This window comes from Haliotis rufescens, unplaced genomic scaffold (genome assembly GCF_023055435.1).
Source record: "Haliotis rufescens isolate VD_foot unplaced genomic scaffold, xgHalRufe1.0.p SCAF_2, whole genome shotgun sequence".
Classification (NCBI taxonomy): Eukaryota; Metazoa; Mollusca; class Gastropoda; order Lepetellida; family Haliotidae; genus Haliotis; species Haliotis rufescens.
Genome location: NW_025963890.1, coordinates 66,276,350 through 66,303,816, shown reverse-complemented (window position 1 = coordinate 66,303,816; position 27,467 = coordinate 66,276,350). Strand labels below are relative to the sequence as shown.

The 27,467-nt window shown below is 37.8% G+C and overlaps 2 protein-coding genes and 1 non-coding gene across 8 annotated transcripts in view; 2 read left to right on the top strand and 1 right to left on the bottom strand.

The window, feature by feature from the left end:
• The first annotated feature begins 2,476 nt into the window (after positions 1-2,476).
• On the top strand, positions 2,477-2,550 carry Trnat-agu. Its single transcript has one exon. It is a non-coding gene; the product is annotated as a tRNA-Thr (tRNA).
• A 336-nt stretch (positions 2,551-2,886) lies between these two features.
• On the bottom strand, positions 2,887-19,419 carry LOC124134545 (multiple epidermal growth factor-like domains protein 10). 6 transcript variants are annotated; one of them, XM_048400417.1, is made up of 7 exons: positions 11,288-11,437; positions 8,515-8,552; positions 8,311-8,337; positions 7,812-7,892; positions 6,574-7,089; positions 5,930-6,062; positions 2,887-5,357 (listed from the first exon to the last, which is right to left on the bottom strand). In XM_048400417.1, exons 2-7 carry the CDS (start codon positions 8,546-8,548, stop codon positions 5,246-5,248), a joined length of 903 nt encoding a protein of 300 aa, XP_048256374.1. In that variant the 5' UTR covers positions 8,549-8,552; positions 11,288-11,437; the 3' UTR covers positions 2,887-5,245. The 6 variants fall into 6 exon arrangements, with proteins under 6 accessions (XP_048256374.1, XP_048256375.1, XP_048256378.1 ...); XM_048400418.1 differs by lacking the exons at positions 8,311-8,337; positions 8,515-8,552; positions 11,288-11,437 and adding an exon at positions 19,395-19,419; XM_048400421.1 differs by lacking the exons at positions 8,311-8,337; positions 8,515-8,552; positions 11,288-11,437 and adding an exon at positions 15,087-15,237.
• Positions 18,594-27,467, top strand: part of LOC124134541 (receptor-type tyrosine-protein phosphatase epsilon-like) — a 22,391-nt gene continuing 13,517 nt past the window's right edge. The window contains exons 1-3 of the mRNA XM_046499420.2: positions 18,594-18,612; positions 25,322-25,394; positions 25,786-26,223. Coding sequence (XP_046355376.1) covers positions 25,328-25,394; positions 25,786-26,223 — 505 coding nt within the window. The 5' untranslated portion in view covers positions 18,594-18,612; positions 25,322-25,327. The remainder of the gene's footprint in view (positions 18,613-25,321; positions 25,395-25,785; positions 26,224-27,467) is intronic.

The following is a 27,467-nucleotide window of genomic DNA, read 5'->3' as shown; positions in this document are numbered from 1 at the left end:
AGACCTTGTCATCCTACGTCTAAAGGCCTATCAAGATTGATACTCTAATTGTTGTAAAGGGTCTGCAAAAACGGGAAAACATAACAATATGTAGCCAAACATGGTCATCTGCATCACGAAGTCTACACTTAGTACAATTACGAACCTGTAACAGTTAGATACAGTTGTTTCCATAAAAAAATGAGGAAGACATTTCTAAGCCACTAATAAATCAGCGTCCCGCGTCATGGGGCACTCCACAACGCAACATAACGATTTCAAACAACATTAATTGTAATGTATATGGCTGAGCAGCACGGTCGTGGCTGTGGAGCCACGCCGGATACAAACTGTCCTCTTGATAAACCTTGCTGGTTGCATCGATGGTTGTAGCGCTGCTTCTAGCGTTGGTTGTAGCGGTGATTGTAGTGGTGGTGGTAGAGGTAGTTGTAGCTGTGGCTGTTGCAGCAGTTGTAGCGGCAGTTGTAGCGGTGATTAGTGAAGTCGTAGATGTCTTAGATTCCCCGCAGATGCAGAGACAGTAACCATGGCAGTAGCGGTGGTTGTAGCGGTGATTGTAGCGTTGGTGGTAGCGGTTGTAGCTGTGGTTGTTGCGGCGGTTGTAGATTAGTGAAGTCGTAGATGTCTTAGATTCCCCACCAAAGCAGAGACAGTGGGCACCGGCGTGCGTTTAGTTTCAACCATTTTACATAACTTGTGTGTCCTTTTAAAACATCGTTATTTAGATCGGCTGGTTTGAGATACAACCACGTATGTCATATGTTAATGTTTCAGTAAGTTTCTGATAAAATCACAAAGAAACATGAAGTCAAGTAAAAGTTATAAACGAAAACATAATAAGTTAATAGTATTGTGTGAAGTTCCTTTTTATTGCGTCAATGGTGTTTATAAAAACCCTAATATATTTTATAAACGACCACTTTTTATTAACAGAAACATTCAGAATATAAATATATGCTTATTCACAGTACACTCAAATTCGGATTATGATTAGAATAAAAATAAAATAAAAGCGACAAAAATCCTTTCCATATTCAAAAGAAATCTTAACTCATAACTCATGATATGTTTTTTTATGAATATTCATCGTTTTGAAAAATACGCTTTCGTGTTTAAACGACGCACAGAATGCTACACGTTAATGTTAACCATTAAATTGTTGCAGCAAAACGGTTGGGTGTCGTCTTCACATGGTGATCGACAGTGTAGGGGAGACAACTCTAGCCGAGATTAGCTGCTCTGCACCACGTGTGGGTTGGACGTCCCGGCGAGATCCGTGAAGAACGCTGTCTTGTACACAACAAGAGGCTAAAGGGAAAGTGTGTTATGAAATAGAGAATTCGCCTTGTTGCCTTCTACCCTTCATGGCGGAGTTACGGTGACATAGCGGCTTGGGAGTCTGCAGTTTTGAGATGCATCTCTAGTGTGTCACTCAATGTTACATATTATAGCTTGCTAGGCTTCACTTTACTGATCATGACTTTCAGGAAGTCTACGAAAGACTTATAAACAGAAGCCCCGACTTACGGTAGCTAAGTATCTACTGTTAGCAAGAGCTAATTTGTGTTCATACTTACAGAAATTGAAAAATCCACCAAGCATTGAATGAGACTTTGGTGATATTTAAATTATGTGCAAACTGTGTACAGGATCATATAGTAAATGATGACGTATTTAGTACACAGATTGCTACCTAGGAAAGCATTTATAAAGTTAAACTCAACTCAACGAAAAAGTTGATTTAAATGACAGCTCCATCTACTGGCGACCTATTTCCGAACCAAAGACAAACACTCAGCCTATGAAGAGATTTCTTTAAAATAATTGTATTTTATTTTGTTCAAGAGAAGCTTTCACCTCTGCTGTTAATACCTCGTCTGGAATCAAGGAAACTAGTCTTTGTTTAGGTTGGTCTAGACGAGCCAAGATTTTTGGTAAATTTAAAAAAAATCAATTGGGGAATATATGTATGTATATCTCACAGTCATGGCAGGGCTATCAAAACCATTGAATCGGTATTGTACGCAGGAACAGCCTTGTGGCAATGTTGGCAATGCTCTCAATAACAAAATAGTCTCTGAAACTTTCAAAATTCACATGAGCGTTATGACTGTTTTATAACATGTTTTCCGAATAAAATATGTCCATGTATTGAAATTTGCGAAATGACAGAAAAGCAATTAATAAAAGATAAAGAACAAACTTGTTCGAAATTCATCGATCTCTTGATAAATAGGAAGCATTTGTCAAATTAAATAAGTAAATTCACGATAAGTATTCTAATACGTGGATCACTACCTGTATGGAGTGAGTGTTATGCAAACTTCACAAAGTGAAGGTGTTATGAGCGGATATCGTGTCACGTGACTAGAGGTGAATGTCACGTGGAAGACGTAAAATCCAAAGTATTGACAGTTCTCTGTTTGTAAGGGTGACAATCAGAACGGCAGCAGGCAGCTCCCTTGTCGAACGACGCGGCTCTATAGCTCAGTTGGTTAGAGCGTCTGCCTAGTAAGCAGAAGGTCGAGGGTTCGACTCCCCCTGGAGCCTTTTTGCATTTTTCATTAAAACAAAACATTTTGCGGTACAGTTATTGTTTAACACATGCATGATGATATGATATGATTAAAATTACCTACAGAATGAAGTTTAATATGGTAAATTGTATGAAATGTAGAGAGTTGAATGAGGAAAAGTGAATATATACTACTGGCACATGTCTTTATACCAGGCGCGGGTGGTAGCCAAGTGGTAAAGCGTTCGCTCGTGAGGCCGAAGACCTGGGTTCCATTCCCCACATCAGTACAATGTGTGAAGCTTGTTTCTGTTGTTCTCCGTGGTGATGGTGATGGAAAATTGTTAAAAGTGGCGCAAAACAATAATCAGTAGCGATTAATTTGTTTATTATGAAAAGGAGTACATTGTAATATGTTCTTAAAACCCTCCATACTGTTGCATTTCATATCGCGCATAATTCATGAAGGTTGGTGTAGATTAACAAAGGAGTACCGTATTAAACAAACGCCCGGGCGTATATTCCTTTAAGACAATCTTTATCCCCGACGTTTAATCACAAACTAATAATGGGGAGAATTCTGTGCATAAAAACTACCCAGCGTTTACTATCGGCGTTTAATCGAGACCTTGACCTTTATTCGACATGGACTTGACATGTTATAGAAGAGTGGGAACAAGGTGATGTTTTTATACAAGAAATTAAATGAGTCGATATATATGATATTAATATTGTTTGTGTATGTATGTTATGTTCTCCCACTCTGTCATTCCTGTAAGTATACTAAAGGAGTTGTTATCAGTACTACACCTTGTCATTTTTCTTCTTAAGGCCTATCAAGGTTGATACTCTAATTATTGTAAAGAATCTGCAAAAACGGGAATACATAACAAGCTTAAAAACTAATTGGCTTAAAAACGAAAAACATTATTAAAAACACAATTTGGACGGGATCAAGTTTTATATGAGGGCACTGACACACAGAGAACAAAATGCACACAATCCTATATCAGTTCAAGTATGCACTGAAAACAGTTTTTTTCCTGCTTCATTTCCGTTTATTTGTGTCGATCTTTGCGGCACAGCAACTGGGATCTCTTGTGTTTCAAAAATGCTTCTTCAGTGCTACGTTTTGTTTTAGTTTGGATAAGCCAGGTTCCGGAAAATCCAACATTGTGTACGCATATATTCCAAAAATGGTTATCAACAATAGGAATGATATTTAGAATGACAGGTACGATGATAAGATATCAAGCAAGTCATCAAGCCTGACCACCCGAAGCAATTTACTCGCCTCTTATGACCAGATGTATGATTCAATGACCTACTCGAACTCGGGCCACCGCCGGGGCATTCATCAATCGACTCTTCAAACAAAGGAATCTGTCACAGACAGCACAGGTATCGATTGTTGAAGAATGCTTTGCCTACCTTTATATCTTTATCTCTAGTTCTTCAGAATTTACATGTCTAGAATTAAAAAACAAACCCAGAATTACATCTTCTAGGAGACGGTATACTGTTTTGTCATTTACTGTTCAATAGCACTATGTATTTTCAACCAAAGAAAACAAACGGAAATGTTAAACTGCCTTAGCATTTAGCTCTCATCAGTCAACTGACAGAAAGGTTTAGACAAATAATGATGTACTGTTTCAGTAAAATAATTTATGAAAAATACCCGTTATATGGGAACCAATTAATATTTAAATTGTGTTGTCAATTAACGATGACGTATTCCATCATCTTCAACAACACATTAAAAAAATTATTCATTCGCATTACTTTCTTTGTTAGCTGTTATCAAAAAAGGGAGGCAACTCTACCCTTTCTCTATACATGTCCGGTCATTCTACTCCTTGACGTAAAAATACGCATGAAGAATTTCAAAAATACAATATTCTAACAACACTGCGTAATTACCTAGAGTAGCCGTTTCAGGCTGCGGACACTTATGTCTGAAGAGGCGACTAATGGGATCGGATGGTCAGGCTCGCTGACTTGGTTGATGCATGTCATCGTTTCCCAATATAGCTGAAATTGCCGAGTGCGGCGTTAAACAACAAACAAAGCAAGAAACAAGCATGTACTCTTTTCAGATATTTGGTTACTTTCGCGAGCTATCATGATGATCTCAACGGAGTGAATAATGCACAAGACCTCTTTGTCCTGCTTATCCACGTGACACTTATCCATGCACACTGCGCAGTAGTGTAGACCCAATGTAACCAATATGAACTACTATCTAAAGAATATCTCTATAGGTATATATGCCGAAATCCAGAAAAGTGAGAAAAATACGATATTTTTTTACAGTCCGCACACAATAAGTTGACGTCTTTCTTTACGACGTCACAGCACAATTGTATCCTAGCACCCATAAGGTCCCTTTTCTCCTGGTGGGTCACATGTTTTAATGGTTTTTGAAACCGTTGAGGATCACTTGCCCTCTTGTAAATGAAAGAACTTCACCTAGTGGTAGTTTTCCACAGTTTTTCAAAGGTCTTTGAGTAGTTTTTAAATCATTGAAATAATTTTTACCTCCATTTTCAGAAGCAGGTTATTATTGAATATTAGAATTTTTGTAAGCAGTTATTAATAACCTGTCACGGCGCATGTTCACCCTACTGACTTCCAAATATTGGTTTCAGTGCAGAATTGAAGGGATATAAACTTTTGCTATTGTACTCGCGTATTTGTCTGTTTAATCCTATGTCAATAAACACGGATTCACGAAACTTCATTACTCAAAATAACGTTGACTTTCACATTGAGGAGCCGATCAGACTCATCACGCTTCTCAACTGAATCCGTCTTCGATTGCATTCTTGTCGCTTTCATCCTGCAAAATAGAGATATGGTTGTACATTAAAGTATTTTCATCATCATCAAGCAACACCCATTGTATCCTTAGCTTCCACATTATCTTGGAATGTCACTAAACACAATCTAAAACACAAAGACAACATGAATATGTATATTGTAAAATCAGTCAATTTGTAAAATGGCTGAAATTGTCAGTCATTTTGTAAATTGACTGAAATATCAGACAGCATATTTGACACATTGGCGTAAACGTATTATGCAACATAACGGACTTCGAGTAACCAGGTACAAGTGGTACATCCAGTTGGTCAACTGGCTCAAACAGAATGCATGGTAAAGCACAGTTGAGTAGAACTTGTTGCTGGCAACCCTGGCGATAAAGACACTGTTCCCATTCCTTTAACAGAACCTCGAAACATCCTGGCTGTCACCCTGGACACCCTCAATAAATTTCATTTGATTCTGCATGTTTTTGTATTTCTTTTTCAAACAGAGTTGTTGTCATCATGTATGTGGTATGTTGAACGGAATTAAATGAATTATTTCTGCATTTTGCTGTATCGCCAGTATTGTGTGATGTTGACATACCTGGTGATGGCGATGCTGACGATGATGAAAGTTATTACTGCAGATAATACAGCAACGCCAGTGAGGAAATATGGGGATATTGACCATCTGTCACCAAGGGGTCTTGACGTCATTGCAGAGTGTTGATGTAACTCTAAAACAGAAAAAAACCCATTGTACTCACACATTGCTTTTGTTGAAATTTAGTAAGTTGATACACGTTGATGTGGACCTTCTGTTATGTGAAGATCCAGGTAAAGAGGTCTCCAACAACCCATGCTTGCCTTAAAAGGCGACTATGCTTGTCGTAAGAGGCAACTAACGGGGTCGGGGGGTCAGACTCGCTGACTTGGTTGATGAATACCACCGTGTCCAAATTTCGTGGATCGATGCGCATGATGTCAATCACTGGATTGTCTGGTCCTGACTCGATTATTTACAGACCGCCGTCATATAGCTGGCATATTACTGAGTGCGGCGTTAAACAACAACAACCACAACAACAACCAACAACAACAACCAACCAGTTATGTATTACAAATGTAAACAATGAGGAACAAGGAACTGTTGATTAAATTTAAAAAAAATTATATGTGTGTGTAAAACAATATTTTTTATGTAAATAAACATTTAATCGGTTTGGAGGGTTCTTGACAGCCCCTTACCTGCTTTGTGAATGTCGTGTGTCTTGTTCACGTGACTGCTGTGAGTCTTGTTAATGTCGATACCATGTGTCAGGCTTAATGTGATTTTGTGTATTATCGGCAATAGGTCTGCATCAACAGAAGTGTTAGGCAAACATACTCCGTTGTTTTTGTCACATCGGGAACAGGTATATGGACATCGCTGTAAGCATCCAGGTCCGTAGAAACCATCCCTGCATCGCCCTACACAGTCTCCAGTGTATCTCCCACACTCCCGACAAGGATACTTACATCTAGTACTACACGTTAACCCCCGCCACCCCTCCACACAACCCTCCGTACAGTTGACGGCTCTACCATTGGCCAGTAGGGCACACCTTCCATTCAAGCAGTGTCCTCGGCAGCTCCTCGTACAGTCAGACCCATAGAAGCCGCTGTCACAGTAGGTACATTCCTCGGGACATTGGTCCTCGGGACAGTAGTTCATACAGCCATCCTTCAAGAGTCGGCGAGTTTTGTACACGCACTTGGTGTCACCTGCAAAATACGACAGCACATACACATCAAAATACGACATGGTTTGAAGCTATTCTTATCAACTTGACTTTTGATCAATAATGAACTTAGTGCTGGTAAGACCCGTGAAGATCCGGGGTAGAATAGGTCTATAGCAACCCATGCTTGCCGTAAAAGGCGACTAACGGGATCGGGTGGTCAGGCTGGCTGTCTTGGTTCATGCATATCAGTGTATCCAAATTGCGTGGATCGAAGGTCATGATATCAATCTCTGGATTGTCTGGTCCAGACTCGATTATTTACAGACCGCCGTCATATAGCTGGCATATTGCTGAGTGCGGCGTTAAACAACAAAAAACTAGTACTGGTAAATGTAAAATATTGTGAAGGACAAAGATATTACAGACAGAAATGCAGTCCACCTCATCCATACATTGAAATATCCTTAAGTAGTGTGAGCTGTAGTTTTAAATACCCTCCAATAAATATCCAAGCGTTGATCATCGTTTTCCACATGGAAAATAAGTGAGGCAAATAGATGTCTGCACACTTATAGCAATTTGAGAAGAGTGTTTCATTGGCAAATGTTTAAGAAAGGGAAAGCGAAAAAAACAAAGGGCATAATACATAAAGAAAACAAGCTACATGTATCAAGCTACTGTTGTGCTTATTAATATTAATAAATACTTTCCCAGTGATTTAATGTATTCACGTTTCAACTTCATAGGTGTGATTGATCTTACCGTGATACATCAGGAGAAAAACGTACACAACAAACAGAAATGTTGGTAGCAATCCTCTTTGTCCATCCCGAGTCATTTTGTCTAGAGAAAAGAAATAACTGTATGCACAAATATTAAACCATCAAGCCATGTCCTGTTTTTCAACGTTCTGAAGCATAACTATTTTCTTCAAGAATGTTCGGGACAATTTATTTTTTTCGATAAAATCCCATTTGGCTCCACGTTTCCTGTACAATCCAATAAGTTTATGGATAAAGCTGGACAGTAAGTACTTCTAGTTATAGTTAAACATCGAATTACAAGAATACATGTGTTTATATAAATATATAGTATTAATGCAGGAGAATACCCAGCCTAGATTCTCTGTCTAAATAGATTCAATTTGGCGTAAAGGGCAAAATAACTGTGGACATTTTATGAATAGACCACTAAAAATCAGTGATGACACCAGGTGTTCGCGAAACGTGTTAGCACATCCTGTCCTACAGGTTGCACCCACCATTCATACAATATGCATAAATAAGTACAGTAAACTACGTTTATAACGAACACGCTTATAACGAACTGACGGATATAACGAACTTACTTTTTTGTCCCGACTATTTGCTATAGTTATGCTGTATATATGCTTATAACGAACTACGGTTATAACGAACTAAAGTTAGTGGTCCCTTTGAGTTCGTTATAACCGTAGTTTACTGTAAGTATTTATTAGCATTACTCCTGCCATGCGACATCAGCCTGTAAACAAAACAGACAATCAAATGATAGATGTACCAGAAATCCAGTCACACGATAGTATTATGACTGATTTTGTTGAAAGTAATAAAAACGATATGTTACTTCTTTATTACGTCTGCTGTGTACACGTGTACAATACTGCTGCTTGTAAGTAAAGAAAAAATACTTTTAAGAAATATGTTCGCTTTGCAACACAGGAGGGCGCAGTTTTAAAGTCTCCGCCCAAACATTTCTTTTGTAGTTGACTCAACATAGATGAAAACTACTGAGCTTACGGTGATATAAATAATCTAGTTGTGATCTTTGATTGCTGAACATATTGTAGGTTATACACCTCCACAATCAGTATGTCGCAGTGTTTCGTCTGTCTTCATAGATTTAGTAATTTCTAATTTCTTATGATATAAAATTAATTCAAAGCAAGACAAATGTTAAATTTATATAGAAAGGAGATACCATTTCGGTTACACAATGACTTACCATAACAGACCGCCTGACCATAATCATTATATATAGCTGCACAAAATGGCGGCAAGTATGCTATGCGGATGAGTACGTAGGCAGTACAGTTTGCGCTTGCATATAACTTCGATGACCTACTTATTTTAGATTTAGAGATAGAGTTCTCCGAAACAAGTGACCTACTGTCTCATACCACCACGTATATTTAGTTTCAATGTCATAGCAATTACATAATGGCGGAGTACATGAAGAATTGTTTGTGGTGACACGAAGCAGATCCACGGAGATTAAAATAATTCAAATTCATTTTTTGCACAGCATATTCATGAATAATGTGTTTATTAACGGGTGCCACCAGTGGGGCAGGATTGAATTTTTATTTATCTTTTATATTTCGCTCACCGTTCAGCACAATGTTATTCAGAAAGTGGTCAAATGTAACAAATGTTATATTTGGGATAACACTCTATTTGGTTGAGTCCCGAGAATCTGTACTTTACTAAGAAAGTGTTACACTATATCTATGACGCATCTCATGTGTTATACGTAAAAATAAATGCAAATTCCCATATGCATGTCGTAATGGAGAAATCATAACCATCTATGATGCGAGTGATTTGTCGTACTTAAACCATGTAATGGTTGATGAGAAGTTATGTTATAAAATCAATTGCATAATGACTTGTAGTTAAGTCAGTTTTACTTCTTTAAAGTGTATGTTCAGAATGGCCATTGGATTCCTCGCTCAGAATCAAGTGCAACAACAACAGTGTGCATTACAGTTTGAGGGCAAGGACACATGTTGTTATTGGGATCTGACATAAGAACACCCTGCCGTGCCTTGCAGAACATTTTATCCAATATATAACGCCGACACTACTTGAGAATGTTTTCTTGTTGAAACAGAAAGAAGTGGAGTTCATGTTACTTCCCTATCGGTCTGCCTCGTTATGGTGAATATAGAGGTTATCACGCTTGTGTGTTTGGGGATGGTAAATATCCTGCATTAGGAATAAACATTGTATTTAGCGAGCCTTGGCGAGCTAAACACGTGGTGTTTATTCCTAATGCAGGATATTTACCATCCCCAAACACACAAGCGTGATAACCTCTTTATCATATAATGTCATTCTTTAATTCTGTGATTCAAAATCGCTTTCCCTCTGTCCCGAAACATTGCGAGTTTTCCTGGAATGGGCGCATTAATATTTATTACGTCACAGGGTAAGTGATGTGTCAGTCGGACAGTGACAGTAGCCAATATAGTTCCAACTGAAATCTGTTTCTTATACAGTGGCGAAGCAAAACAAAAAATGTTTTTTAATTGCCTCTCGTGGCAATCCATCGGTCTGTCCGCTAGAGTAACTGCCCTTTGTCAAAGGGAAGCTACTCTAACCCTAGTCTATAAGACGTCACGGCCACGATCAGACGTTGTTGACAGTCGGTCTGTCCTGTCATAACGTTAAGTAGTGTAGTCAGATGTACACACAGCGACAAAACGAAACAAGGTAACAATTCAAACATATTTCGGCCCAATCCAACTATTTTAATATGTGGAGAAGGTTTGAAGCCGCAGAGGTCTACAGGCACAGATATGGCTACTGGTCCCGCTTGGCTAGACCTCGTGCCCTCGCAAAATTGTTTCGAAATTTATATCTCCAAAGTTGCCAAAACTTATAAAATGCCTTAGATACGTCAAAGTTAGACACTGATTTTCAGGATATTAGACTGTTCTTTTGATAATTATAGCAATCATCTCTGTAGTTTATCTAGATTCCCGATGGTTAATTCTGACTTGATCGCCGAATGACGAGGGCGACGCCATGTTTGTTTATAAACAGAAAGTAGTCCCTACTTGACCTTTGATATTTGCATATCTTTCCGCATATGACCCGAACGGATATCGTTTTTTATCCGTTGGCTTTATCCTGCCGAGAAACCTACCCATTATATGATAAATGGTTTTACGCCGCTTTTAGCAATATTCAGGCAATATCACGGCGGAGAACACCAGAAATAGGCTTCACACATTGTACCCATGTCGGGAATAGATCCCGAACAAATGCTTTCATCACTAGGCTAACCAACCACACCTTGCCTCTTGATGTCCTGCATTCTGGCGTATGGATATGAATAAGTTATGATCAACAGCCGTTATACACTGAAAACACCATACATTTGTACATCGAAAAGGGAGATATTTTCATAGATATGTAATGAAAATACCCTGTCATCAATTCCTATATGTTAATCTAGAGAGGATGTGTACTTACGTATTTTCTTACAGATATTCGTGACCTCATTATTGTACAGACATTACATGTTGTTCGTGCTTCGCAGTGAATAACTTCCTTGTTACTGTGTAGCATACTGATAAGCGTCGCTGTGTTTGCGCAATACAGGCGATTGTAGAGGGCGCTGGATTGTGTCTGTATTTATTGCCAATTCACTTACAGGCGGATATTGTTAGGAACGACAAGTGGAAATAACGACTCAGTGTTTTGGGGTAAGTTCAGACTAGATACTTTGTAAATATGTTTCATGATGATGATATGTGATGACATGCATAATCCAAAATAAAACTGGATCAATGAATTATCATTTTTATTGCATTGCGGTTAGGGTTCAATATCAAAAAGGATAATCACAGCTCAGTGGTGCGAGTGAGCATATCCTGAGAAGGAATATCGGCCCCATGCATGTATTGTGAGATGGTTTTGTCTGTCTTCTTTTTCTATGCAGTAAATATCTCAGGTTCTCAGTTAAGATTTTATGATATTATTCTGGGATTGCCTAAAAGTCGGGCCAAGAAAAGGGGGCCCGGGCCGGGTCAGCGGGTAATTCTAAAAAAGGATTGCAGAATAATAAAACGAAACGCGCATATCTAGGCAGATCTCAAATGTCCACAAACGTATAGTTTTTCTCATTTAATTGAGTTTGAATAAAAATGCACCTTCAACAATGTAATTAACTGATGATTATGACTACATACCGTGAGTCTCGTAGAAAAGTCAGCGTCTTGACTGTGTGTATTCTTTGATTAGAATGCTTCTCACCGACCTTAGCGTGTAGGGGTGTGATGTCCTGGGCAGGAAACGAAAGTGTTTTGACTACCCTTCTTTCATTAATTAACGTGTTAAGGTAATTAACCTTTACTAATTCGTGTTAAACCAACACAGGATGTTTTCTGGAAGTGGATATTCGCGAATGTCAAAGGACTGACACGACACGTGTTAATAACTGTCCAAGCACTTCTAAAGTTCCTACAATTATTTATATCTAAAGACTAGTATTATATCTAATTATTTACCACTTTATTGTCTCATATTTCAGTAGTTAAAGAAAACACAGAGCTCAAAGTGAAGCCTTTTTCACTCCACATTCTCAACATAGTCTCTATCAGAAGTGTTTGGCTTGTGTTGGGTCCGACTTGGCCCGGGCGGTCAAAATCAACTTTAAACACACATATGTATCTTCAAATGTGTTTACATCTATAGATTAGTGTTATATCTACCTATACACCACTTTATGATGTCACGGTACATCGTATTTAAAGAATACAAGGTGCTCAAAGTGAAGCATTTTTACTGTATTTTCTTAAGAAAATCTATGTCAGAAGTGTTCGGTCCGACTTGGCCCGGGCTGTCAAAATCAACTTAAACCTCACAGATGTAACATCAAATGGATTCACATCTATAGATTAGTACTATATCTACCTAAATACCACCATATAATGTCACAGATGGCTCAAGGTGCTCAAAGTGAAGCCCTTTTCCCCTCTACATTCTCAACATAGTCTCTATCAGAAGTGTTTGGCTTGTGTTGGGTCCGACTTGGCCCGGGCGGTCAAAATCAACTTTAAACACACAGATGTATCTTCAAATGTGTTTACATCTATAGATTAGTGTTATATCTACCTATACACCACTTTATAATGTCCAAGTATATCGCATTTAAAGAAATCTGCGCCGTTAAAGTGAAGTATTTTTACTTTATTTTCTTTAAAATATCCAAGTCAGAAATGTACGGTCCGACCTAGCCCGGGCTATTAAAATCAACTTAAACCTCACAGATGTATCATCAAATGGATTCACATCTATAGATTAGTATTATATCTACTTATACACCACTTTATAATGTCACAGATTGCAGTATTTATAGAAAACAAGGTGCTCAAAGTGAAGCCCTTTTCCCCTCTACATTCTCAACATAGTCTCTATCAGAAAAGTTGTTCTTACGATATACGTAGCATGACCGCGTCCGTAGCATGGCAGGTGTATTGTTGTGCGGCGTCAGACATAACACTTACTTCCTTATGCAAATTATGTTTTCGCCCAACAACTGGTGTTATCACTGATTTTCAGTCATCCATTCCTGTGATGTATTGACTTTATACGTCCAATGGAATCTGTTTAGGTGAGTAATCGAGTTATTCTCGTTCACGTTTCATAAATATGTGCAACATACTCGGTAACAGAGCATGGCAGGTACTATGTTGTGACGAGTTCGAATATAGCGTCGAATATTTCGTGGTAACCAACAATCTTGCTAGTTATATTAATCATATTATTATACAAAAGTACGATAAATACAGACGTATCTCCATCTAGTCTGACAACAGAAACACTCTTTATTTTTTTACCCTTTGTTGTTAATTATAGTTAATGAATCGCCGATAACTGCCTTTTAGGGAATCATATTCTCTTTGCACTCAGCTACTTTGAAGACACAGGACCCGAGGCCACCCCGAATGAAGATAGAACAAACCTCTATTTGTTTACTTCTCAAGCACACATCATTATGGCAAAGGAATGAAGGTCTCATAAAACCTCAATTTTGCACGTGTCTTTGGAATCTGCAATACCATATTTAAGTCGATTTCCACACACGCTTTGAATATTTTACAATAGAATCTTAAACCTACTTAAGTATATGCTACTGGCTATCGGTATGGAATGAGAAATATTTTTCTTTTGTGGTCATCTGTTTGTTTGAAGAAAAACATGTAATTATAAAACGTCTCATGGAATCTCTCGTGTTTCCATTTTGGAATGGTGTGTGGGAGCTTTCTTTGTTATTTCATGTAATTGTATATTTAGACTGCCCGGTCAAATTCTTGTATTCTACAAAATCACGGTAGAATGTTCAATGATGCGTTGTACATTGCTGCAGAACACCAACCTAACCATACACAGCGACAGCCACATAAAATCTGATTTATGGATATGAAGATGAACATACTCAGTTAATTGAAATGTTTTATTAAATGTTATTTTGAAGTTTCACATTTATGGTTGGACACAAACCTTATGTACTAACATTTTAGGACAGGTATAACAAGTACAAACCTTTATGTTGTTAAAGTGTTATTTTTCAAAGATGATATTTAAAAGGTTAGTTTGATTGTTGTTTGGTCGCATCTGGGGATATAATCTAACCCGAAATCCCAACGGGGGATTCAAAATTTGAAATCTCTGATGTACAATGGAAGCAATAGCCACGAAGCAAACTATTATATTTCACTTTTCATGTTAAGAATTGATTTTGGTGTAATTATACACCTTTTTGGTACATTTATGATTTGGAACGGTACAGTTATCAATTACAGTTTGATCTATATATGTTTCGACATGTCAGTGCACTGATGGGACATTGAAAACTTCAGAAATTGAATATTGTCAGAAATAATATTGAAAACGTTAGTTACCCATTGCTATATTTTATATATTTTAATAACAGTAAAATAACTATACAATGTGCAGGTATTCTTGTAAAGTTTGTAAAGAGGTTCTTGGTATATTTCCCTGTGCAACCTTGACCCACACATACAAGATTATTCAAATGTTGTCCAGGAGGCAGAGGGCAGTGCACGTATTTTATAGTGTTTTTATCGATTACGTCGTCGCTATATGGCCGAAACAACTTCAATGAAACGTTAAAGTTTAACTCTGTCACTATTTACTACGTCTGTTATTTTTTGCAAAATAAATGCTTTGTTAGATAAACAAAACAAAGACTCACGTTGACCTTCAAAAGACGCTTTGGTTAAGACAAAAACATGCAGTGTCTTACCTTCATTGGGTCCAATAATACTGTGGTAGACATCTATATGGATTAATATAACTATTACTATTACACAAGCGATAGTAATGAACTAGTATCTTCACCCGTTTTGAAGTAACAGCCGTTATTTAGGGCGCTTTCAACTTTTACAGCGTTTGTTGCTTTCAACCAATGCAATCACCCTGATCGCATGACCTCCTTTGCTGACACGCTACCGGATTAGTATTACACAACGTAGCATCACCTGCCCCGCTTGCCCTATCATTTACAACGTTGTCCTAAGACATATTAGTTTTTCGATACACAAAGAAATCGTTTACTTGGGCGCTTGAACTATAGTACATGTCTCTTACGCCTGGCATCGAGGCTACTTTTCATTTAAAGTGATATAGTTGTCAGCCAATACGACACAAATTCAGATGGTATAATAGACAAAGAGCTATATTGCACATGATTATGCAATCTCTTACGTAATTACATTTGCTGTATTAGAAGTGTCTTAGTGGTATCTAATAATAATATTTCCAGTCAATGTTTGTTATGTCTGCTGACGCACTTTTTAGAAACTCGAAATATATCACTCAGTGTACACATAAAGATGTCATGTCCGTTAAAACAGTTTTGATATTAAATCCATATAGTCCTATGCTATACATACATGTATACATAAACAAACCAAAAGGTGTGTATTGCTAATATCAACAAATTGGCATATATACAGTACAAAAAGTCTTTTGTTTATCATAATATTCAATGTTCCTATTCCAATTATGGAATTGTCTTTTCTTGTCATATAACATGTTTATCACATCGAGTGACCTGACTATGTTGATATCTTCATCAGTAGCACAGAAAGATTATGTCTACTTGATCACGTCACGAGTCGGTGATACAATACTATTTTCTTCATATAAACGATAAAACCCTTTTTATAATCATAAGGAATCTCTGCTTATTGAAAAATATGATTCCGAACATATTATCAGCATGCGTTTATGAATCATAATGAAATAGTGATGATACCAGGTGTTCGCTAAAAGGTGCGCGTATCAGGCCCCTTCGGTGGCACCCGTAACAAACACATTAACATAAAAAAACAGATGTTCTGTCGACTCCACCCCTGTAGACCCTCACAATGTTTCTGAGGCCGCTTAATGCCAGACTTAAACATAACTATCAACAGACGTACAGACAGACATATTTATTCGGTATAAGGCCTTACGTATCTACAAACGTTAATAATTTTATAGACATAGCACAGAAATAAACCAATGTTAAAGATGGCTTCATGGTTTTCATTTTTACAAAAGACTAACTGTTGTATGCATGGTATAAGGTTCATGAATAAAATTACCAATATAGTTTTTTCCTAATTTTTAATTTCTAATTCATCGTTAATGTTAGAATGACTCCTTGATTTGCAATATGGACATGATCTTTCATTATGTTCATATATTCATTTTCAGTATATCTACAAGTTTCAACTGCAATATTATGATTACTCCACCTGAACCTAGAGATAACTATTCTTAAGTGTTTTGGAATATCTCTACAAAAGTATCTGTCAACATTTAACATAGTCATATATACTTTATAAAATACACACTTTGAAGATGCATTAACTGATGAATACCATGACTGTTTTAAATTATCACCTAATCTCTGCAAAAATCAAGTAAAAAAAATACTTTGCAGTCCCAATTTCTTGGACTTGTCAAACATAGCCAAAACCATACTGAAAGAGTATTTGCCTGACTTTTGATGCCAAAGTAATATGTCCTACATCATCCAAAGAACTTAACAACAACTATCAACAACTGCAACATACTTTCCCCTGGCACCCTCATGTGTTCCACTGTAGAGATATATTGCTGGGTCACCACATCCTAATATTTGTATGAAATAAAGCGACAAAACCTTTATCCGTAATCATAAGAGTCCATTGTACGACCCCGACTATATTAAAAGCAATGTGTTTATGAATCGTTATCACTGGAAATGAAAATGGGACTGTTACGGCAAGCTTCAATGCGGTTACTTAAAATAACTCCTCAATTGGTATGGCGTCAGCTATCACGGTATTCATTCCTACATTTCAGGTGAAGTGATATAACAGTTATTACGGCCGAAAGATAGGAGTGTCAGATATTCGTCACCTGCCATGAAGGTGATTGTCCTTTAAGCAAAAACTTACATAAACAAAAATGTAGATATTTGTTTCTCCATAATCATCCCCGATAATCATAAGACATGTCTGCGAAAAGCAGAGTCCATTGTTCGGTTCCAAATAATATGACATTGTACGATTCCAAATACATATGACCCGTGAAGACCTGGGGTAGAATAGATTTCAGCAACCCATGCTTGCCGTAAGACGCAAAAACGGGATCGGGTGGACAGGCTCGCTGACTTGGTTGATGCACGTCATCGATCCCAATTGCGTGGATCGAGGCTCATGATATCAATCACTGGATTGTCTGGTCCAGACTCGATTATTACAAACCGCCGTCATATAGCTGGAATATTGCTGAGTGCGGCGTTAAACAACAAACCAACCATCCAACCAAATACATATGTATGCGTGTGCTTATGAATCACTATCAAATATATGATACAAGATGTTCGTGAAAAATTGAGCGAAAAGTGCTCCATCGTTGGCACCTTTCATAGCACAAACACTCGCAAAGGCAAAGCAATTGTTCACCTGAAAAAAGGACTCGGAAAGAAGTGTTGGGGCCTTCAAATAATGTAAAACTGGTCAAACAACTTTGGAGCCAGAGTCGTACGGTGCTCTTTGACATCTTTGTGGACGATGCATAACAACGGGCATTGGTACACCGGCTAGAAAACCGAAGTATTAGAATTAGGTTTGTTTGGCACAACAGATTAATGCCTACCTCATAGATCAATTAACACTTCGAATTGTCAGTTGAATGAAACTAAGTATAGAGGGTCTACAAAATGAATCTAAGTTGATAATAACCACACTACGTCGCACTCTTATTGACACTATACCCAGATCATTACCATTGTGATGAACAGATTCAAGGCAAACTGCAAATGATCTAAAACGTCTTTGTTGTGTTGTGTATTTCCGAGAAGAGACTGGGTTATACGTAACACATGGCCAAGCTATTCACAAAGTTAACACAATATCGCGGTAGCGGATGAATGTACACACTACGCGTTGTATCCGTTTTACTAAAGAGACACAGAGGTTATCACGCGAGTGTGTTTTCGGGATGGTAAATATCCTGCATGAGGAATAAACATTGTATTTAGCGAGCCTTGGCGAGCTAAATACCTAGTGTTTATTCCTAATAATTATTGGCGAAGCAACATATACGCAAAACAAACAATTTTTTTTGCTTGCCTTTCGCGGCAATCCATCGGTCTGTCCGCTAGAAGGGAAGCTACTCTAAACCTAGTCTACGAGACGTCACGGCCACGGTCAGACGTTGTTGACAGTCGGTCTGTCCTGTCATAACGTTAAGAAGTGTAGTCAGATGTACACACAGCGACAAAACGAAACAAGGTAACAATTCAAACATATTTCGGCCAAATCCAACTATTTTAATTTGTCGAGAAGGTTTCAAGCCGCAGAGGTCTACAAGCACAGATATGGCTACTAATCCCGCTTGGCTAGGCCTCGTGCCCTCACAAAATTGTTTCTCCAAAGTTGCCAAAACTTATAAAATGCCTTCGCTACGTAACAGTTAGACACTGATTTTCAGTATATTAGACTGTTCTTTAGATAATGATAGCAATTATCCCTGTAGTTTATACAGATTCCCGATGGTTAGTTCTGACTCATCGCCGAATGACGAGGGCGACGCCATGTTTGTTTATAAACAGTGAAAGTAGCCCCTACTTGACCTTTGATATTTGCATCTCTATCCGCATATGACCCCAAGGGATGGCCTTTATCCGTTGGCTTTATCCTGCCGAGAAACCTACCCATTATATGATAAATGGATGTATCGCGGGTGTAGTCTTAAATAATTAAAACATATTCTGTAGTTTTGATGCTTTGAGTGAGTGAGTGAGTGAGTATGGTTTTACGCCGCTTTTAGCAATATTCCAGCAATATCACGGCGGGGGACACCAGAAATGGGCTTCACATATTGTACCCATGTCAGGAATCGAACCCGGGTCTTCGGCGTGACAAGCGAACGCTTTAACCACTAGGCTACCCGACCGCCCCTTTGATGCTTTGAATGATAACAGCGACATTAACATATTCAGTATAGTCTAAATGGGGGTTTAATACAAGGATACGCCAAAGGGACTGAGAACTCTACCAACATGACGACTCACCTCGTGACATGAAAATAGGTTCACGGCTTCTTGTACAGGTACCCACTATTTTATACCTCTGTGCGTTATACACGTAGCTGGAACTACGCTGTCGTAATCCTGACTAGTGATGTAAGCAACTTTGTTAGTTCCACGTATTTTTACTTTCGTCAGCAAAGGAAGGTGAGTAATGGTTTATAAGTGACTTCTTTTCTATACATAGCTCATTAAAGTTTGTTGTGTATTTTCAAGCTTCAGCATCATAGTATTTAATTTTTTTTAGATAGAAAAATTATATATGTATCATGAAATTCACAAATGAGCCAAGAATTTTAAATATTATTTTTAACAATAAGTTATAGGCGCGTTAATGGGGAGGGGAAATCACACTATCCCATACAGAGTTGCTCGTTCACTTCCGTTCACGGGATACTAACTAGACTGATGGAAAACCTATTGTTTTGTCGCTACGTTGCCAAGTAGGTATTGGCTGCTTCACCAGGAAGAGTGTGGCCTGAACTACAAACGATCAATCTATTAAGCAAGTCAATCTTAATCTTTTGTTTGCCTAAACTCCTTATAGTGAATCACAAAAACTTACTGCACTCAGTAACAAAACTAATTGTTAATCATTTTCATATAATAATATGGACATTCATACTTTTCAGTTTCAGAGGTGATTGATTATATTGTCACGAGTAGCAAGCCAACTGCTCGACACATGCTTGTGTACATGCATAGGCATATTTAATTCCAGGCAAGCTCCTATCATTACATGTCACAGGCTTGTTTACGACAAGAGTAGACTCACCCATTTAGGCAAGGACGTTCACGTTGGTCCCGCTTCAGGTCCATTGATCATACATTTACAGTTATGGAGGCTTATTATATTTATTTAGTTCTTATATTTCAGTTCTTGTCAGCCATTCCAAGTTACAATTGACATGGCATTTAATGTTTGTATATATTGTTGCAGGCTATTGATTAGATAATAGTAAGTTAAAATGAAACACTATCATCATGGGCGGATACAGCTTTTTTTAAAAGGGGGGGGAGGGTGGTGGGGTGCAGTATTAAGATCTATTTATTGTCTTTGGTGGTAATTTATACACTCCTGTCCCCCGCTATTTCCGGTGTCGCGTTGGATCTGAGCTGTGGCTATTTATATCCCCTATCCCCTATGCCCCATTCGAAGTCGAGGCTAAAGGTTTTACAAAGCTCGAGAATACCGGCTCAGCTACCGGCTAGTTCAGGTATGTAGTTTATTAGATGTCATATACAGCATGATATTCCCCACACTTATGTGAAAACCTAGAGGTGTTTTTTCATTGGATGTTTTCAGTATATGAAGTGATCGTTGCCTTGAAAATCTAGATCATCCGACAAATATATGTATAAATTTACCCATTGGTCTGGTCGGCTTTTTAAAGGAATTTGTGTGAGTGGTGGGTGCTACCCGTGGGGTATGACATGCTTATCCTTTCCGCGAACACCTGTTGTCATCACGGATTTCCGTGATCCATTCATATACTTTTCACCACTAATTTGCCTTTTACGCCAAATAGAATGTGTTTCGACAAGTCCCCGAGTTTCATCAGAACCTCAATAGCATGTATCTATGCTGAGTCAACCAAAGAAATGTTTGGGCCGAAACAATAAAACTGACGTAGGTACGCACGCACCGATGTCACATTTAAAAAAACTCTTCAGTTTATTGTTATGTATGTAAATCGATACTGAAATTCAGTTTATTGATGTATGGTTTTGTACATCTCGTGATATTGCCTAATCATATCCGCCTTGTGCTTTGATGTGTTTAGGTTTATTGTATTGGATTTACTGTACAAAACCCTCAAAATTCAGCTCACTGTGTACAGAAATCCATGGAAATTGTTGATCTACTATTTGGACAAAGCTTTCGTTTTTCAAGCATCGGTTTTTTTAATTGTTATTATTTAATATCAGATCCCATTTTAATTTAATACAAACACATTTTTCAGTAAAAATAAGATCCTAAGGAGGCAGAAAAAACAATATCAAGTAATGCAAACACTGCACACAACTTGATTTTGGCTATCTTTAAATTTAGCTAATGTTAAATTAATTAAGATTCCTTACGCTGTAAAAATGATTTTAGAATGTAGTCACGTACAAGATATGTTCAGATCTAGATCCTAAACGGAATACAAATTTGGTGTGTTCTACCTTAACAGGTTTATGTTCTATACACATGAAATGAGCTATCGTTTCACAGCCTATACATCACCTAAACACAACATCAACATGATCTAAACATGATTAGAATTTCAGCATGGTTAAACATGTTTATAAGAAAGTGCATATCGTTGTTTATTACTTGCCCGTGAAGAGATCACCCGTTTAAACATACAGCTGTATTACACATTGTGTAATACCAAAACGGGTGCTTGCGTGTGTACTGTCGGAACAAGTTTCACCAACAAATATAGAAAGCTCTCAACATACCTTGGCTTATTCAACGACATTGGGTGTGGAGATGATAGATCACTGAGAGGAGCTTATGCACACACGATGACCCCAGCAACCTTGTTGCCAGGCTGACGTCACATGGCATTGTTTCGCCGATGGATCTTGCAACAAAATTCCACAAATTACGTCATCGGGTATTGTGACGTGAGTGTAAACTTTGTGGTGCAGGGCCCCGTTCCACAAGGCGATCGTACTGTAGCGCAACGACAGTCGTAAGTCTATGTTAATGTATGTGAGTTGCGATAACCTTAACGCTACGATAACTCTGTGGAACGGACGCCTGAATTCTAAAGGTGGACCGTTGTATGGTATTAAAATAACACGTTTCAACTTTTGACGTGTTTTAAGTATTATTTTGTTAAACTCAATTGGATTATGCCGTGAATCGTGTAGGTGTCAGCCTATTCACACTCAACAGTATAATTCTAAAAAAGTTATAAATGGCAAGTAATAAATAAAAGTTCTATCAATCAACAGTATATTTGCCTTGCAATTTCAAATGAGCTCCCGTGTTATACCAATTTTATGAAACGAGTGAATAGTTCTGGTGAGCGGAAGCGAGTCAGATACCCCAACTATTTACGAGTTTCATAAAATTTGTTTTACACGGGAGCGAGTTCTATTCGTAATATGTCTCAAAGTATGTTTACAGTGTTTGGATAAATAAGGTTTCTCATATATCTATCCATGGTGACGTTTCTTTTGCGGTTCAGTATATATTAGATAACATGCACAGTTTTCCATATATGTAACTTCCTGGTTGTGTCGTCGCTTTCTGCATGGAAAGGACCTCGAGCGGATCTGACGTATGCGTAAGATTGAGATCTCCCGAGTTTAAGTTGATACACAGACGAACGGCAACGAACCTTGAACCATACTGATCATGTTCTTTTATATTTCGAATACAAGGGATCCTGTTGCAACGTTTAAGACTGAGGTAGTACGTTTGGTTGAAATTCCAAGGCAAATATATTGTTGATTGATACAATTAAAGGTTAAGCCTCACCGTGAACTCTCTTGACGATACTTAAGATATTAGGTTGTTTTATGGATTCATTAAACGACTCTCAGATTGGGAAGTCTGTTTGAAAATAACTGTTTTGAGGACAGTCCTTGTTGTTTTCTCCGCGTTGCTTCGATCGTTGATCTGATGTGTGCCTATTTATATCAGCTCTGAAGTGTGTAAAGCAAAGGAACTTAGGTCTGATTAGTATGTAAACAACACTATTGTAGAAGTGCTAAATGTAGACATTTCTACACAAGAGTTATGGAGAAGTACCAGACATTTCTCAAGAAAGGGAACCAGTTCAGTACAATTCACCCCTGGAGATTGGTATGAACACTTTAAGGGACTATAAGTAATGCCTTGGTTGGAGTAGACCATTAGTTTAATCTTACGTTGATAAACACACTACAAGGTGTTGAATGTGAGCCCAGTGATATTTCGGTAGTACCTGTAAGATCGAGCAAGTTATATGTGAATTGCCAAAGGGCAGGGCACCAGGACCTGGCGGTATTTTACATGAATACTTGACATGTGCAGTATCACCATATCACCATATTAGCACTTGCCTTTTAACAAAATACTTACAGAGGGTGTGCTTCCTTCAGTATGGGCGAAATCGATAATCGTCCTACTGCAAAAAAAAGCAAGTAAGACTGTCCAGACAGCTACATAGACATATAATTGATGTCTGTTATTGAAAAAACAAACTATTCACCAATCAGTTAAACAACAGAATCAGTCAATGGTGTGATGTAGAGGACAAGACATATAGAAATCAGGCTGGACATAGAAAATGTTTAGTACCACAGGTATCATTGGTGTTCTTCAATCCTTACATTCAAAAGACGTTGCTATTGCTTGGTGATTGATTTTCCAAGGCTTTTGATTGTGCACAGACTCACCTATGTACTTCTACAAATATGACAAGTATTTTCGAGTGATATCATCCCTAGACTGTCAACTAACATCATGTGTAGTGATAGACAGATTGATATTAAAGGAATACTTGCATTGTACAGTGAGTTGTGTGATTTGCCCCATAATGTTAACTCTATTTCTGAATGATCTTGTTAAACTACTACAATCAGAAAACTGCAAATGTATACTAGTTTTTGTCAATGAGTCAGTTGATAATATTAGCACATTGATGTTTGCTCATGATAATATGAAGTCAAGTGACACTGGTTTTAGAATGCAGAAACAGACTGTGTTGCAAGCTTTTGTGTCAAATCTGTTATGAAATTAAATTTGGACAAGACAAATATTATTGTATTCCGCAGAGGAAGATTAGTCAAAGAAACTGAAAATTGGTGGTTCAGAGGCGAAACACTTGAAATTGTATCAGCAGACACATATTTGGGAATTTTCTTTACCCAACAGTTATGACTATGTTGCTCAAATTTGTATATACTATGAAAATTCAAATAAATTCTTTGTGTTTGTCTGACAGACTGATTGTGCCAATCCTTTGTTGTAGATCAAAGCTAGAAATGTGTCTTTCATGTATAAATAGTAGAATCTTAAGCGTCGTCTTCATTGTATTCAGATGTTGAGATCACAAGCTATATATAGAAACAGGGCGCTGAATGGGAGTAGACAAGCATGATCGCACTGTTAATATTGTCCAAATGACTTGCAGTATGCAGTTGTAGAAGATTAAGTGCGTGTGTCCATGATATGAAGCTGTTACCATGAAAATTAATTTATCAGCGCTATGAAAGATAATTCACGCTAAAGGTATGAATAATCAATGTGTTATACAAAGTGCCAAGATCAGGGGAACCTTTCATATAGAAAAGGGGGGTAATTTATGCATTGTACTATTGATGCAATGTGCCAGATAAGTCTGGTTAAAGGGACATAATATTTTAAGTTCCATTGTTAACATCGATCCTATGTACATGTACTTATATACTACAAGTTTGTTTGTAGTGTTGCACATAAGCTTGAGCATATAAAATGTCTATATCAGTGTATACATTGTAGATCTGTATTACATTACAAACATGACCTTTAGACCAAAATACCCTGAAAACTGAATAATATTTGAACTGATATCAGCTATTGAGAAATTGGGTCATAGCGCGATTGGGCGGATGGGCGTTTGAGTGTGGTGTAATATTCTTTGTAAGAATTTGTGTGTGTTTACAGTATTGTAAACGTAAAAGTCCAGCATTTCGTTGACCTTTGCTCCCGAACTGAGCTCACACAAAATCATTTAACTGTAAGCTCTCATATAAATCATTCACTCCAATAGCTACAAAACATAAAGCAGAATTTGCGCGTTTGTGTAAATACTGTAACAATTATTAGTGGATGTTGAGTGGCATCCGATTGTTCCCTGGTCACGGTTCATCGCTGGCTGGTGTCTCCTGATGTCAGTGGCTTGTTGTACTTGACTTCTTTCTACTTATAATATCTGATTCTTTTTCAGTTGACTATGCATTTCATCAAGATTCTGGTATTGGGTCTCTATTGTCTTCAACTAAGGATAATGTCTGTAACATGTAAGTGTCACAGGAAATATATCTATTTAACTTTAAACAACATATTTAAAGACGTGAAATATTTCAGTAAATGTTGAAATAAAAGTTTAAAGTTCATGTTAGTGGACGTTATCTAACAATTAAACAAAAAAGAAACACAAAAAACATATGTGTCATGAATAACAAGTGTTTGGCACAGTAACGACCTGAATCAACGGCGATATGTATTTCAACATAGCATGCTTTACCTCTCTTGACGGATTTCAGAATGATGAGATTGGAGGTATCAAAGTAAAATGAATACGAGCGTCTGTGAAAATCACTCTGTATGAGAATATTAAACACATAAAGCATGAACAAGTGGGTTATGCGTACTTTTTGTATGATAATTTTTATATCCATCTTTCTACAGGTTCTTGTGTCAAATTTGGCACCAACTGCCTTTATTGCAATGCAACACATTGTACTGAATGCTCCCGAGGGTTTTATGGAAGCGATTGTGCGTCGCCATGCATTGGACATTGCCAATATGACTGTTATATGCAAAATGGTTCTTGTAGAGAATGTACAGATGGCTTCTATGAAACCAATTGTTCACTCCGTTGTTCAGACAAATGTTCAGAAACGTCTTGTAACCGATCTACTGGGGCTTGTACAGGCTGCATTGCTGGACACTGCTCTCCTAGCACTGGATGTAAAGAAAAATGTAGTGGAAATTGCTCCAATTGTGACTTTGAAACATGCAAGTGCAGAACCTGCAACCCTGGTGATGATTGTTACGGAACGTCATCTACACTCCCTTCTACTGGCACAACTCCTTCCCCTACACACGGACAGAGCCTCATTAAAAGTAAGTGATTAGGAGGAGGATTCTTTTGTTTGTTTGTTGTTTAACGCCACAATATTACAGCTACAATGTATATGACGGCGGTCTGTAATAATCGAGTCTGGACCAGACAATCCAGTGATTGATATCATGATCATCGATCCACGCAATTGGGATCGATGACATGCATCAACCAAGTCAGCGAGCCTGACCACCCGATCCCGTTAGTTGCATCTTACGAAAAGCATAGTCGCAACTTCTTTATTACAATTAGGAGCGACGTTTCGGTGTACACCGAAACGTCGCTCCTAGTATAAGAGGGAATGAAATAAATGTAGGACTATAAATCATTTCAGAATAAAATGGACAATTAATGAGAAAATGTATGTCATCTTCTACAGCCTTATCAGTACATATTTACAAATTCTATCCTGTAAAGGGGTGATAGGTTTAGCAAATCTACCAAATTCACCTTATAAGGGTAATGTGCCGCAACGTAACTTGCTTAGGATACTACGATGAGACCTGTTCATAATACATGTAACATAGGGTTCAGCAGACAGCGAGTGTTTGAACAATCTATAACTACGAAGCTTATTTCCATTTTGTAAACATCTATCATTCCACAATTCTGAATACCATTATGCGCATCTAACGCTAATAACTTATATTTAACTGGGAAAATCGGATTGGGTTAAATGCATACCGCCAGAGACATTTAGATCTAAACTATTAAGCAAAGTCAAAACATTGTTTACCCAGGATTTAAGGAATTTTGTAGACCATTTACTAATCAAACAAAAAAGCCAATTGGAGTCGACCGCTTGAATTCGCCGCTAAAAACGAAATATTTCAATACGCTGTTTTGTGAGTGGGCTCGTCCACCCCATTTCGCCACGGACTGATAAATTTGGTGTTTTGTTTTTTTCCGCTAGGAAGAAACGAGCAGCTCTGTTTTGAACAGAATTAATACAGCTGAATTGCTTGGAGCCCCTTATAGCCGAACCGTACGAAAGTATAGGCTGAACAAGATTATCATAGAGTTTATGAAAAACTGAAAATGACACACCACCCTCTAATTCAAATTTACAGAGCTCTATTTGCTGATTTGCTTATTCCTTAACAGAAAAATTATAAAGAAGTTGTTCATCCATATATCTTATCCTCACTCATTATCGCCTTTTACGGTAAGTATGGGTTGCTGAAGATCTATTCTACCCCGGATCTTCATGGGTCCCACACTTTTGTATTTGAGCATGTCAGAAGTC